Here is a 15,423-nt window from a genome sequence, read left to right as displayed (position 1 = left end):
GTTTGGTTCTGAAGTGGCGATTTTTTTATTATTATTATTATTATTATTATTATTTTATTTTTTAATGGAGGAGGAATTGGCATGGGTGAAGATGTATTGCTGCTGGAGTCCAGGATACTGAAAGTTCTCTTAGGTTCCTGACTCTTGCCTTCAGGGAGTACGGCATTCCTAAAAGCTTTCTTGCCACAAAATCAGGATAAATAAAACTTTTTGTTATAAATTTCTGGAGTGGAAATGGGAGTCTTCCTGAGCTGAAGGCATGCTTTTTAATCTTTTGTTTTTAGTTCAATTATTTCAAATATCTTCACTGTACGTGTCTGCAGCTGTCCGACATGCAGCCCTGGTGCATATTTTATAAAGTGTAAACTGAAAAGATTGCTCTCTAAACCCCACTGTGCAGATCAATGACTATATTTATTTTTGCCATACAGTTTCTCTGCTGGCTTTTAAACCTTTTTATGTACTTTAACCCTATGTGTGTCATGATCTTATAAAAGATGCTCCTTGGAGATCACGAGTATTAGAAATGGCAATAAAGCTCCTGCTTTCTGAATGTAAGGAGGAGAGTATTTTAGGGGAAGAGGAGGTGTTAAATGAAGAACCCTGGAATTTCATACTCGGTCACCCAGAACAAGTGACCTGACTCATTTCAGTAAGAGCTCTTGGGTACAGACTATTCTGAAATACAAAGCCTGACTGTGTGCGTGCGGTGGGAGGAGGGGTGAAGGTGTTTTTGTGCTTGAACATCAACCTGGAAGGCTAATCTTAGTCTCCCATTCCTATATTCTGGTTGTGTTCTTCTGTGTGTGTTTGCTTATGTTCAGATCATTGTTTAGTAATTTAGGTAAAGCTGTTTCTGGCTTCCCATCTGGATGAAATACATTCTTGTGTACCAAAGCAGGTCATGGGTTAGACTTGTGTGTAATAGGGAGGGTGTACGTGTACAGAAGTGGCTATTGCTCTGCCTTAGTTGGTTACCTGTCACTAGCAAAGCTGTGGCAGTTTCCTCTGCTCCGTGATTAGCATGAGCTAAATGTATCAACTTAAACTACCGCCAAGGCTTAACTGGGCTGGCTGATAAAACGCCTCTTTCCTTCAGTAGCGGCAGGCCAGCAGTGTGCCCATGGTCACTTGCGATGGGTTACCTGACTGGTACCTTGCGAAGCTGTAGTGACTTGATTGCTTTTAGCTTTGCGTGGCTCCTGGTACAGGTCTCAATGAGGTTTCATACGTAACTAGTTACCGTACAGCTTAGCCTTAGAGGGATTGTGATAATTGTGAATGTTTCCTTGAACTTCGAGAGGTTATACTCAAAACTGGCTAGATGGCAGCTTGAAAGTCAAGTATCTTTCTCGGGTCAGAAATGTGAACGCATTTTTATTATGAAGTATGTATGCGTCAGCAGATTTTGGCTTTGTACTTGAAGCTTTCCTATTCACTCATGCTTGCTTTTATAAATCCCATTTAAAAAAAAAAAAACCACACACAGCACAATGATGTAGTAATTTCAGTTAACTACTTACGTTTCATAAAAATTTCTCTCTTAAATTGTTCTGAACCTTCATAATTTACATTAAAAAAATTTAAAAAATAGCAGTCATGCAAGTGTTGGGTTGTTTGCTTTAGGGAAATTAAACCCTGCAATCGCTTCTTTAGGAGTCTTCAGCTAATTCCACCTCAACATAATCCAGGCTCCGTCTCGCTGGCTGTAGCGTTGTAGCTCTATCTTGCATTCTGTGAAAGCTTGCTTTCATGATGGCTAATGATGTACTATCTGTTTCCTGCTCCCAGGAGATTTACTGAGCTAAAACACTATAGCGATGAACTGCAGTCTGTCATATCACACCTTCTGCGAGTCAGAGCTGTAAGTATTTCCCATGTGTGTCGTGACAAATAGTATAACTTATTTCTAAGGCAGTATTTCTTCTTTTGTCAAGAGAACTGGTATATGTGGTCTAGAATAGGGGCAGTTTTGCCTGAGAGAGTCTGGCTCTGGTGCATGGGGCAGGAGATGGCAAGGGAGGGTGTGCTGACTTTATACAGATTGGGAGGGGGAAAAGAGTTCCAAACGTGGTGGTTGAGTTTGACAGTCATTGGAGGAGCAAACATGTGTGTTGCTAATCTGCCCTCTCCCCTGATGGTCACATATCAGAGGGAGGTGTTTTAAAGAGGATCGAGATGTCTGCTTCTCTCTGCTTAGCAGACAAGTTGCTTTTGCTGGATGTCTGGGCTGGGAAGGGCCCCAAAACACAGTTTTCTGGTCCGACGTATAATACTTTGTTTTCCAGAGCTTGTAGTATGAATCGTGTATGCTTCCCAGCACACTTGTTCTTTTTTTGGCTTGTTCTTTGATCTGTAATGAATAATGTTCTTTCTAATGATGAGAACAATTATGTCATGCATCAAGATACTCTATGGGTTGAGAATGGAAGATTCTATTTTTTTTTAAATGTCACAAAAAGGAAATAGGAAATTACAATTCCAATAATAAGGAGCGTGATACTGCTTTTTAGTATGTTCAACAGGGATTTGATTTTTTGATGGAAACTGTGCGGCAGAGAGGACAGTAACTGATTGCCCTGTTGAGCTGAGGTTCTTAAGAGGACTAATCACTGGTGTTCTACTGACAGTGCGTTTTTCTCAGGGCTGTGTGCGCGTGAGATCCGTTGGGCAATTTGCTTATGTTTCCTTTTTACTGCTTCGACAGACCGATAACGGTAACTCTTATCGAACTTCAGTCTTGTTCATTGGTACATCACAGTTACAAGGGCATTATCTGGATTACAGCTCACGCTTCAGAGTGTACATGTGGTCTTTTCTTCTGAGGTTGTTGCCAGCATTGTAGTGCTGGCTGCAGCAGGTACTGACTCTCCAAACAGCTGAAATGACATACCTAGCTTGAGCAATGAGTTCTGCAATGGATAGCTCATTTCCTTTCCTTTGTTTCACTGAGCTGGATGGAAAAATCTAGTCACTTGTTAAATTTTACTGAAGCTTTCCCTACGGTCTTGGTGACAGGATGGACTTTTGTCCTGCCGCCTTTATGTTAAATAAGCAATTGCATGTATAAATTTGGCATTATTCGGGTAAAGGAGGCTACGCCTTACATCTGGTTATCAAAAACTGAAGGTAACTTGATTATTTGTGGTCTCCATAGGCATATCCTATACATGGGCGCTTCCAAAGAAATACTTGAAATGTTCCTTTCCAATACAGCCTTGACTGTGACTTCAGTCTTCAAAGACTTAATGCTGTTGATTTTTCCTTCAGTAGTGGCTTAGATTAGATTTAGGCCTAATCTTGTTTACCTGTATAAAAACATTAAGGCTTTATCTTGAAGTTTGTATATGGGTTTTCACAAAGCAATTGCACTTAATGTTGACCAAAAATTGACTCTAAATAATGTTTTAGAGGGTAGCAGACCGGCTATATGGTGTCTATAAAGTCCATGGCAACTATGGAAGAGTATTCAGGTAAGAGTTCATCCATTTTTTAAATATGTACATAGAAAGAGAGATGTGTATATATATCTAGAGAGAGAGTAGGGAATTTGTTGGTTATGTTGTTATGCTTATGTATTATGTTATGTTATGGTTATGTATGTTTGAAAAGTATATCCGAAACATTTAAATGCCTGGCTTGAAAAACTTCATATTGCAGTGCTAATGAGATTTCTGCATTTGATATAGCAATCTGGATCTGCTGAGCTTAGCCTCAAGTGGAAGACTTTAGCTTCTTGTTTGTGTTCCAGACCCTTGGGGCTTTTGGTGTTGCGTTGGCATTCTGTTTCTTCAGAAAGTAATTTACTGCCTATTTTCATGCAGCTGTCTCTGAAAAGCTTTTAGGCCCTTTTAAGGGTTAAAAATCAACTGCTGTATCTATCCAATTTTAGTACCTTTTTAAAGTGAATTTGCCAATCGTTTTTTGATTTATACGAGTGAATTGCATGCTCAAGTTTTCCATCTCACTGGAGAATTAAAGAATCTAAACTTCTGGTTAAGGGAAACCTCCTGCTTCTACACACTGCTCAAGTGCTAAATTTAATTCTCTGGGTTAATGGATTGCAGATGTCTTTCTCATTGGGGGTTTTAAAGTGAAATTAGGTGTAGTTCTGTAATAACACAAAGACAAACAAATGTCAACATGAGCACAGTGGAATGTTTATGAAAAAGTGAAGGACAGAATAGATGCATTAGACATAAATTATGTGAAATACAAGGGGACCCCCTCCTTTTTTCTTGTAAAAAGAGTTGTGGATGTAATTCCTGTGAGTAAGAAATCTCATAAGGTTTCACAAAGCTGAGAAGACAATTAAAATTGCAGTGTACATACTTGAGTGTCCAGAACAAGTCTCTTGCTATCTTTATCGTAGCTCTGTTTCCTTCTTTATCTGAATGATCGCCCTAATGTGAATAGGTAGTGGCAGTAATGAGACAGTTGTAAGTTGATATATTTTTTTTAATGAATAGAACTAAACAGCAGTCTACTATGAAAACAGAAAACAACATCCAGCAAATGGTTTCAGGAGCAGTAAAATGCTTGCAAATGTCAAATCCCACCTTCTGGTTTTTGGAATTAGAGGCTTCTATCTGATGTGTTGCAAGTCTGGAAAGCTTAGTTTCTTCTTGATGAGCATGTTGGACCAAATTCTGTTTTAGAAAGTTCCCTCTTATTTTTTTTTTTTTTTTAAATTGAGTTTTAGCTATTTAAATGAGACTCTTTCTGCTCAAAACCAATCCCAAACTAAGTATATTTGTGAGGATGAGTTTAGGTGGCAGGGACAATTGTTTAACAGAGTGCCGTAAATAGCCTTGCCACATTGTCAGTGTTGCTGCTCAGAGGAAGAAAACAGTTTGGCCAAGTCTAACTTTGAGGCAGTTTCCATTCAGGTGTCACCTGGAAAGAAACGATATACAGGATGCAGCTTATTAACTTCCCTTACCCTTCATGTGTGATGTTGTTTCTCGTTTGTTTTTCCTACAGTGAGTGGAGCGCGATAGAAAAGGAGATGGGGGATGGGTTGCAGAGTGCTGGCCACCACATGGATGTGTAAGTACTGACTGAATATCTGATAGTTTGATGTAAGCCAGATGTAGAACTCTCCCTCTTTCCTCTCTTTTCCCTCAACCCCAAAGTACATACAAGTAGTGCACTGAGAAAGTTGGGGGTGCGTTGTTTTTAGGTATACAGTGTTTCTGTGACTTGGATGCAGGCACAATTTTAGCATCCATGTACTGTATTAAGTAGCTCAAAAGGTCTCAGGAGAACCAGAGGGGTTTCTTTTTTTATTATTATGTTGAAATTGTAGAAGTATTTGGAATTCTTCCAGTTTTTCTTTTAAGCTACTATGCGAGAAACTGGTGGAATACAACTTTAATGTACTGCAGACCTGATGAGATCCGTTTGGTTTTGATAGCAGTGTTTTGTACCATGCAGTAGATGGTACACAGATTTGGACTTAATTACAGAAAGCTAAGAAATTTAATTAATCAGCACCAAAACTCCAGTGGATTCTTGAAACAAATACTGGCTGGATGTAATAAAGTAGAGAATCCTCCGTCTTTGCATCTTTAGAGTCAGTTGGCAGAGTACGTGAAGCACAGCCTTCAAAATAAGAGTCTAGCACTTCAGAGTGCTCACAGAAGGGGTATTCTAGGCTCATGCTTTCTGCTTTCAGGTAGTCATATATAGTAAGTGAAACAGGATAATTTCTCATCACTCTGATTCCTCTTCTATAATCGCACAGTACAGATAAGTAACAACTCCAGCAAGAGATGGAAGCTGTTTGACTCTTCTTTGTACAATATTTTTACTGATAAAGTGTAATTTGCGTGGAAGTAAAGTTATCAATTTTAGTTTACAGTGCGGATTTACGTATGTACTACGCCTGGTTGTTATTGGTGTTATGCCTTGTCAAGTGGAAGGGTTTGAAGAGCTATGCCAAGCTCTGCCCTCGGCTTCTTCAGAATAATTCTGGTTTTATTAGATCTTTAAGAATTTGAACGCCTCTGAATAATTTATTCACACGTCTGTGTTTTGGCTAACATGGTGGTTTGCACCCAAAAAAAGCTATAATATTTTTTAGGCGGAGCGTTCTGGTGAGAATAAAGAAATGGAGAATGCATTCTGCTTTCAGAAGAAAATAATTGAAGTAGAGGTGGAATACAGTGTTAAACACCTATTGCAGTATGCAGAAATCGAAGAGATTATGAAAACATGGTATAATATAGAGGAGTTCAGGAGGCACAAGTAGGTTTTCAGTGGTTCAGATATACCACACTAAGATGTTGAATGCCTGGAAATGCATAACCAACTAAAAGAAGTGGGTCTCATTCTCAGTCAGGAAGCTGAACCCTCTCCCCACATCTGAGATGTTTAATGTTTCTGTCTGTAACACAGGGTTAAAGATCCAGAGAAATGGCAGTGAGTTCCTGGGTAACTTTAATCGCTGTATGAAGTCTGAGGTAGCTTTCATTGTCTGTCATCTTTTCTGCTCTGGCACTCTTGTACAACAATAATCTCTTAGTGACAATCAAGCAAGAAGCCTCAGCTGTGAGATTCAGGAACTCATTCAGTGACCCATGTGGTCTCCTACCAGTAAGGATCATATCTATGATCTCTTGAAAGTATGACTTACCCGTCCAGTTACCACTCCCATAACAGTAGACCGGAGTTTATTGCAACAGAAAGCTACTTCAAGAAGGTTGCCTAATGTAGATGTTAAACTTCAAGACTAATTTAATTATTCTCTATCTACCCCATATGCTGTAGTCTTTACTAGATGTTTATTTAAACTCTTGAGTTGTTATTGTTTGGTGTGATCTAAAACTGCTTAATATTTGGAGAAGACATCCCAAAGCACCTCTGGCTGTGTGTTGTATAATAGGATGAGGCTCACTAAAGTGATAGAAAACAACAGAGTATGCTGATAAAGCTCAAGTGAATGGCTGTAATTCTGTTGTTTAAAAGATGAAAGAACAAAATGCCAGACCTTTGACTTCCATCCTTTATGCTATTAATGAGTGACCCTTTTTCTCTGTATCAACTAGACTGTCATTCCAGGTGGAAGCAGTCTAAACTGAAAATGGGGTTTAGTGGATGATTCCCATGAAGAGTGGGAACATATTAGGTACCTTTAGAACTTACTGCAGTGTTTCTCCTTCAGATTTTCCCTGGTTTGTCTACCTGCTTAGGACAAATCAGTATTTAAACTTCAGCTTAGGCAGTCAGAAATATAGCTTCTCTTACTTCCCCCCCCCCCCCCCCCCCCCCCAATCAAACTTAAGTGTCATTATGAAAATCCTGTCTAGGTAAGGTGGGTTTTTGTTTGGTTTTTTGGGTGGGTTTGTTTTGGTTTTTTGGAGGGTTGTTCTGCCACAAATGAGCTCTAGCACTGCTCTAAACTTAGAACTTACTTGAAACTGAAATGTGGTCCATCTGCTGCCCTGAGAAATCTAACCACTATACTAAAATTATTGCACTTCAGAACTTAAAAATAGAGAGGGTGAGCCACTTATGACCTGTGTGGCTGCAGGATTTTTTCAGAACAAGTGTATTTTTCAACAGTTTGGACTTCTTCCTTACTTTGATTCATAATGTGAATTCTTGTTCTGCCTGCTCTTTTATCCCTTCCACTTAAACTGATCTGCTGTTGCTGGTCACTTCACATGTTAATATTTATCACTAATAGCCTTGTTAGGGCTTTTCCTAGGTGTGCTGTGTCTTTGATTTTGCAGAGCATCAAAACAACTCATCTTGCTTGCGAACTTAGAAAAATTCATACTTGAACAGATGGGCATGTCTACAGCTCTTCCTCAGGCTCCACATTCTTCCAGTTATTCTGCAAGTAGCCGCTCCCTCTTTGAAGAGCCTTAGTTTGCACGCCCTACTGAGCAGGCCAGAGGATGAAGATCGCTTTCAGCAGGAGTGTCTCCCTTAGATTCCCAGGTGTCTAAGCGATAGCGTTGTTTCTTTTAGAGCTTGCAGGAGGGATTTCTTGTTCTCTCCCAAGTCACATTACCAGTTCCCTTTCAGCTTGAGACTCTGCCTCTTCTTCCATAGAGCCAGTTACTGGAGAGGCATAGGAAGAAAGGGGGAAAACTCAGACTTTGCAAAATCTTTAAAGCCAAGAGGTGCTGTAATTAACATTTGGGTTGCATTGTGCTGGTCAGTAGACAAGCATGGACACATGCTGGCTTCAGAGAGCCTGCAGCTGTGCAAGGGATTTGCCACATACTTGAGAATCCAGACTGAGTTGGCAGAATAGATGAAGGCATTTGTGATGGGATCTCATTCATTCTGTTCTTCTCCAGTGGCACACACCCTGCATTGCTGGCTCAAGTGGCATCCTATTTCTGTCACTGTGCCAGGTGGGATGTGCAGTTACCTCTTAGCTGTAGGCCTGTCCCTGCAAATGCGCCCAAGCACAGTCATCTTGGTTAGTGAGAACCTATTAAATACTGTCCCAATAAGCAACATAAACTAGAAAAAGAAAGTGCTTTTTGCCACTTTTAGGAGACATCAGCCTAAATGACAAAACTCTTACTCAATGCAAGAGCTGTGGAGTTGGTCCGAGCCCTTGTACTTCACATTTCTCCCTAAAAGGCAGGTTTAAACTCCTTGTTGCTCTGAATTGATATGCCTGACTTACATAGCAGACAAAGCAACACACTTTCAAGGAGCTGAAGGACTTAATGTTGCGGTGTTCAGAGCACCGCTGTGAGTTCTGTTGTACGCAGGCTGAATAACGAGCAATGAAAGCAGCCTTTTACATACTGCCTCTTTGCTTTCCAGAAGGCATGATGTTCACGTTCCTATGCCTTAGTGCTTTAAGCCTTGCAGGATTTCTTCTGCACCGTGTCTTTTTTTGCCTTGGTGCTGTGTATTGACAGTCCACCAAAGAAAAGGAATAAATTGTTTTCCTTTCCTGTAATAAAAACTGCCTCATCTTCAGCAGGAAACTTATGACAGATCTTGTCGTAGTAACCAAAGAAACAGGCTTGCAGGAGTGTTTATATTTGCTGATTCAGAGTTTAAAAACAAAGGAAGAACTTCCTTTTTGGAAGTGCTTTTCATTCTTTTACGTTGTGACTGGTGTTTCTGTCAAAATAGGTGTCCTTCCTTGTTACTGTGTGTGTAGGCCTTAAAGGTTGAATTAAGGAACTTTATATTTAACCATGGCTGTTTTTCACCAGATATGCAGCTTCTATTGATGACATATTAGAAGAAGAGGAACATTATGCAGATCAGCTGAAAGAATATCTCTTCTATGCAGAAGCACTACGGTATGTGCAACAGTGTATAGCTCAAAGTGTATAGTCCTTTCCTCTAACATTGTGTTGATGTTGAATTTAGATTAGTATCATTTTCTGTTCTCTGTATCATTTTCTGTTCCCTGAGAAAGTAGAAATTTCCATGTTGTGGAATCTCCATGTTCTCACCTCTTATTTTGCTTACTCATATTTGATTGCCATGTGAGTGGCAATAAAAATTGGAACTGAGCTGATCAATAGTGAAACAACAGGAATGTTAAAATGGGTGTACTGTGGAAGGTAATGCTGTTTATTCCTCTGGTTACAGTGTTTCCTTAGCTTCTGGTATAATAGTGCCCCAATGTGCTGAAGGCTTCAGCTTTCAGATGTGATAGGCCAAACAGAGCTGCTACAGCCATTACAAATTCCGGCAAGTTTCAAAGTGCCCTTATATAACTTTCATCTGCTGTGCAGTGTTATGCAGCTAAATACTGAATTTATTTTTCTTTTTTTAATTTTTTACCTCAGCCTTTATAGGGCAGTCCTCCCTTACATACATGGATACAAAAGCAAATTGCTTTATGCTGTAAGATTGCACCTAAAGCTATCGTGCTCTCCACAGGCTGGCTCTGGACCTCTTGGAAAGGTCTGGTAGTGCTGTAGAGAATTGTGTTGGCGAGTGTATGGCTGCTGTGTGAGAACCCCGAGCACAAGTAGCTTCTCCTGGGAGATGAGCATGCATCCGGCCTTGGAGTACGGATGTAGCATCATCAGCCCACACAGGACTGGGACTTGCTGCAGGTGGTCAGAGGAAACTCTCCTCTTTTCCAGATGAAAGGTGCTATATGACTCTAGGAGCACAGTTTCTTGATTCATTTTTTAAAAAAATAAAATGTGGAGAATTTTGATTGATACATTGCTGTTGTGACAGGTACCATCTCCAGGTACCTTTTGTCATAGTTGTGTTTTTTCTGTAATTTAAATAAAACTATCTTACAGTGGTGTCCTTAAGTAGGTGGTAGGGCTCGTATTGCTGACAGCATCTCGGAATGAGTCTAAAAAGAGGAGCAGAAGAGCAGAATGCTGCTGTACTGAGAACTTTCTTTATACTTTGATCCAAGCTTGCTTAACTCCAGCATTTGCAGAGTTATGCATTCTGTGATAAGGCTGTTGAATTCGAGCTAGATAAATAACTGAATGCTCTGCCTGCCAAAAAAAACCATGATGCCATTTGTAAAGTTTAAATGGAGGGAAACGTAGCAAAGCAAAGCATTACGTGACAGATCTTTCATTGCTTACTTTTCAGGGCAGTTTGCAGGAAACACGAACTAATGCAATATGACTTGGAAATGGCTGCACAGGACCTAACATCTAAGAAACAGCAGTGTGAGGAGCTGGCAACAGGAGTGAGTCTTTCCACTTTCTTCTCCAAGATGCCTCTCTTTTTTTTTTTCTTATTTTTTATTTGAGCCAAGTTACTTAGAATGACATTTAAATGGCACTAACATGCTGGCTGCCGCTTATGAAAAGCGCTATCGTATGAGCTTGTAGGCATCTGAGGTTTAAAGTAACTTGGTTCTTGGTGACATAAGCTGTTTGTACCAAACTTCTTTTACTGAATACTGAGCAAGTCAAGGGTTGCAGGAAATACGGCCTGAGCAGAATAACACAAACAACTCTATCTTAAAGATCAAAATTCTGAAAGGCTTCCTCTGCCTTTTGAAAGGTGGATATTACTGATACAAGAATAAGCCCAAATGCTGGTAAAAATCACATAAAGACTTGTGGCTGTGCTCAAGAATCCCCAACCTAGAGTGTCTTTGTTTTTTTGTAGACTGTGAGAACATTTTCTCTGAAAGGGATGACCAGCAAGCTCTTCGGGCAGGAAACCCCTGAGCAGAGGGAAGCCAAGATAAAGGTTCTAGAAGAGCAGATACAGGAAGGAGAAGAACAACTTAAGTCTAAAAATCTGGAGGGCAGGTAAATGGGCTTGACTTTTTCAAAGAAAACACAGGGCTTGTCTTAGCAAAAGTCCTTGACTGGTTGCTCTTGAAGGTGTTTGCATTTTATAAGTGTTTTTAATATATTCTTGGTGTTTATGAGCTGTCTATAAAAGCTCCTGTCAGCTGCAAGTTGCGAAATAAAGTACAGTACATGCAGTTAGCTTCTGGTCTGAGTGTATGGCTTATGTAGAACCTGATGACTTTCCCAGTTACTGAGCCCACTCTAATGGCTGACTTGCATGCTTTTATGTTCAGCTAGTAATATGTTTAGCAGGTGGGCTTGTAGGTCTGCAGCTGAATAGCCTAAGACTCAAAAGGTGATTTGCTTCAAATATAGTATTTAGTTTGGTTTATGCATATGGGTCCTGAGCTCATATTCTTCCTCTTCTCATGTGGGGGTCAACTGACTCCTGTTTGAAAGAGATTAGAAGTTCTGGTGAGTTGTGTTTCAGTAACTGCTTCTCAGTGCTCTAATGAAATTTTCTTCAGGAATGCAAACATGAAAAATAGGAACTAACATTCCTAAAGTAATGTGATCGTGTCAGAACACGTTCATTGTATAACACAAGGGGTAAACGTGGTATCTCCTAATATGTTAGGATTAGAGCTGGAAAGATAAGACTAGTTAATAAATAGTTCAAAACAACAAGATGCTCTGTAAATGCAATTTCTTAATCATTTTGACAGAAGTACTGGAGATCTGCTTTTGTAGCTCTGGAAGCAATTTTCAAGTGAATACTTGCCTCGTATGTATAGTCCAGCACAAATGAAAGCTATGAATTACAGAAATTTACCTCCCTTTTCGTTAAGGAGACCTGAAGACGCGTCACCAAACCAACAAAATTAATTCCTGAAGTGAATTGTCCAAGTCAAATTTGCATTGTAAATATTTGTTGTACTTGAGTGTCTCAAATCCTGATGACAAGTGAGTTTGCACATTTCTTTGTCAATTGTCAAGTCAGAATCTTGGTCTTTCCAATGTGAAATGTTGTGTGCTGAATGTTAGCATAGAGATACTTAGCTAACTCAACAGAATCTGAGGAGAAAAGTATATTCTGAATTATGCTGGTCCTATGGCAGTGATGCTTACTCGGGGAGGAGGAAAAAAAAAAACCAAAACCAAAAACAAAAACAAAACACAAAACAGAAACAAAACAAACGACCCAAGACATCCTGTGAAACTGATTCTCTAGATTAAAAACCTTAAGAAGAAGATGGAGAATTAGGTAGTAGTGCCAGTTGTAAAATGAGGACACTGTGGGATGTGCAAGAACTACAGAACTTGGTTTACTGACTGAAAGATGGAGCGCTTTGTCATACATAGCTTCTCTGCTGAGGGCTCAGCGGAAGGAAGATCAGCTGGGGATGAACACGTAAAGCACTTACTAACAGAAATATTGCTTTTAATTCCAGAGACTTTGTGAAAAGTGCCTGGGCTGACATCGAACGGTTTAAAGAACAAAAGAATCACGATTTGAAGGAGGCGCTTATAAGCTATGCTGTTATGCAGATTAGCATGTGCAAAAAGGTACGTTTGTGAAAGGCCAGGCTAGTGTATATATTGTACCAGCAGGGGATCGGATGCAAACTTTCAGTAACTAGAATGTTGCAGTCACAGAAGGTTGGAAGTCACTAGCGTAACACCTCCCACATATTCTGTCCGACTCTCACTCAGTCACATGTTAATGTTGATATATATTAGGCGGTGTGGTCCGGTTCCAGTGTGGTCTCTGCCTTATTCTTGTGTGAAGTTCTGTGGGACTCTTTTGTAGAGTCTTCTGTGGAAGAAAGTCTATTGATGAGGTTTGCAAACAAAGTGTGTTTCCACCTATTGATTTTTAACTTTTTTTTAAAGGGAATTCAAGTTTGGACAAATGCAAAGGAATGCTTCAGCAAGATGTGATTATCTGGAAATGAATTCCTCCTCCAAGTGCCAGAGAACGGAAGCACAAATGTATAACACCAATCTTAAGTTGCTACATGACTTACATATAAATCATGAAATAAATGAGTTGAGTGAATAGTTTTTCTTTCTGCTGATTGTAATTGTTAATAAAGGACAAAAAGGACATGTTATTCAATGTTTAGCGCTGACTGCCACTTCCGTGGCGTGTTTTATATGTGGTAGCAAATAATTCAGGGGTAAAAGAGTTACTGAAAACTACAGCTCTGTATTGGGGCAAAGGTATAGGGAAAGTTATTCCAGAAAGTATGAACTGAACTGTTCTGAGACTTGTGAAACACCATGCTCTATAATGTGTAGATCACTTCCAGATGCCCTTCTTTTCAGCCATTGCTGTTTAGACTTCGTAATGCTCAAGGGTGCTTTGGTTTTATAATGGGACACACAGTTGTGTTCTTGAGGTCTACACCATAAGAGGACAAAAAATGAAATATTGTAACGCCTGGGGTTCGTATTTAAATGCCTTTGCATGTCCATAGAGAAATGTGCTTTTCCAGAGTTCAGGTTAAGCAGTCTCAAGCTCCTGAGATGTTTGAAACTCTCTACAGTAGAGGTGTTGTACAATGGTTTGATACAATATTCTGCATTTACTTGTTCCCACTTATGTTTTGATATGGGCATTGATTTCTTATCAAACTTCTTCCTGCAAGTAAAGGAGACTGGTGATCCAGCTGAGCAGCAAAACCAAAGTCAAAGCTGGTAGGAAGCGGATGCAACTTCTGTTTGGTTGTTTGGAACCTGTTTACACTAGGTCTGAATCTGGCCTGTGGTACCTCTTCTTGTAACTGAAGCGGTTTGGTTCTTAAAAGAATAGTTCGTAATGAAGATGCTGAAATAAAAAACCTGGTGCAACTTCTGTAGTACTTAAGAGCAGTTGTGCAGAATCCACAATGAACCAAGGTGTCTGTTTGGCTCTTGTAATGATGTTTCAGTGTGTGTGTGTGTGTGTGTATATGTGTATATATATACACCGGTATAACATGATTTGCAGTTACAGATACTTGCATTAAATGTTTCCAGTTATGAAAAACACTTACCACTGTCTAATATTGGGCTTTTTCTACATACTTAAAGTTCCTGAAGTCTTGTGGAATTTGTCAGACTTGATTGCTAGTCCTAAAGGAAGCTTTGTAATATTCTGTTGAAAAGTGTATTTTAATTACTCTGGATTATAACACCACTCGGATTTTGATTTTTAAGAGATATTCCAAGAAGTCCTTAAAAGTTCTTTTGATAAATTATCCATGACGTAGTTACTGATATGTCCCATGTTCCTTTGTCTCTGCAGCATTACTTTTCTATAAAACCATTGTAAAGAATTCGTAGGCCCGGTGTACACTACAGCTTAAAACTCTGAAGTAAAACGCTGGTCACTCTGATAACCTATGTTGGCTTTTTTCAAAGCGTATGACAGTGACGCTCCTGGCGGAGAGATGATGTTGGGCAGAAACATACATCTCCATATAACATTTACAAGGAGAAGTGTCGTTCCGTTCGGAGGCTGCGGTATCCAGTTCCGATACAGGCTGAAGGACTCTTACATTCCAAACCAAGAAGTTGCACACTTGATGTATTCAGTAAACCTTCTAAAGGAGTGGTGCCTTAATACAATACCGTGAGGCGCGCAGAGTAGGTATTTTTCATGCACTTTGATTTTTGGTAGATCTTTCTGGTGCCTCTTTCCACATTTCACTTGCTGTACAGCTTATTAAATGTATTAGTATGCCTTTTTTTCCTTGCTAGTTGTACTAAATCTAAGAAGGGAACAAAACTGTTCTTGTAAGTTTTGTGCCAAATAAGCTAAATAAAATTGCTCTTTGATATTTTTGTTATGTTGTTTTTTGTAAAAATGCTGTCTTCCCAATTCTGACAACTGCTCTTCAATGTCTTGAAATCTGTTCTGGTCCATCTTAGCTCTCAAATGGCCTCTAAACTTGGGTTTAAAATTTAAGTAAATTGCCCCCAACTAGCTTATTTGCCTTTTAGGTGAAGAACATGGTGTTAAGGCCAAACTTAGATGCTTGTTACAAGCCAGCTTTGATCCCTGCTTTGTTTTTGCCCACACAGAACTAGCTGTCTGAATTTCATGTGTGTCTTCATCTAGGTAAGAGAAGATGCATTTGGAAAGGGTTTGCGTTGTCTGACAGAAATTGGGGGAAAGGCGGGTTAAGGATAATTTGCAATAACTTTATTTCTTTTACTGCTG

General features: G+C 39.6%; 1 protein-coding gene across 1 annotated transcript in view; it reads left to right on the top strand.

Annotated features, from left to right (window-relative positions):
* Nucleotides 1-15,040, top strand: part of SNX4 (sorting nexin 4) — a 35,252-nt gene extending 20,212 nt beyond the window's left edge. Inside the window, 8 exon segments of the mRNA XM_082314283.1 lie at nt 1,792-1,864; nt 3,412-3,473; nt 4,984-5,049; nt 9,195-9,284; nt 10,558-10,657; nt 11,086-11,231; nt 12,668-12,782; nt 13,110-15,040. Coding sequence (XP_082170409.1) covers nt 1,792-1,864; nt 3,412-3,473; nt 4,984-5,049; nt 9,195-9,284; nt 10,558-10,657; nt 11,086-11,231; nt 12,668-12,782; nt 13,110-13,157 — 700 coding nt within the window. The 3' untranslated portion in view covers nt 13,158-15,040.
* The last annotated feature ends 383 nt before the right edge of the window (nt 15,041-15,423 follow it).

Source organism: Platalea leucorodia (assembly GCF_965183815.1).
Source record: "Platalea leucorodia genome assembly, chromosome: 5".
Lineage (NCBI taxonomy): Eukaryota > Metazoa > Chordata > Aves > Pelecaniformes > Threskiornithidae > Platalea > Platalea leucorodia.
The sequence above is the reverse complement of the archived record's forward strand: the minus strand, read 5'-3'. Positions and strand labels throughout refer to the sequence as shown.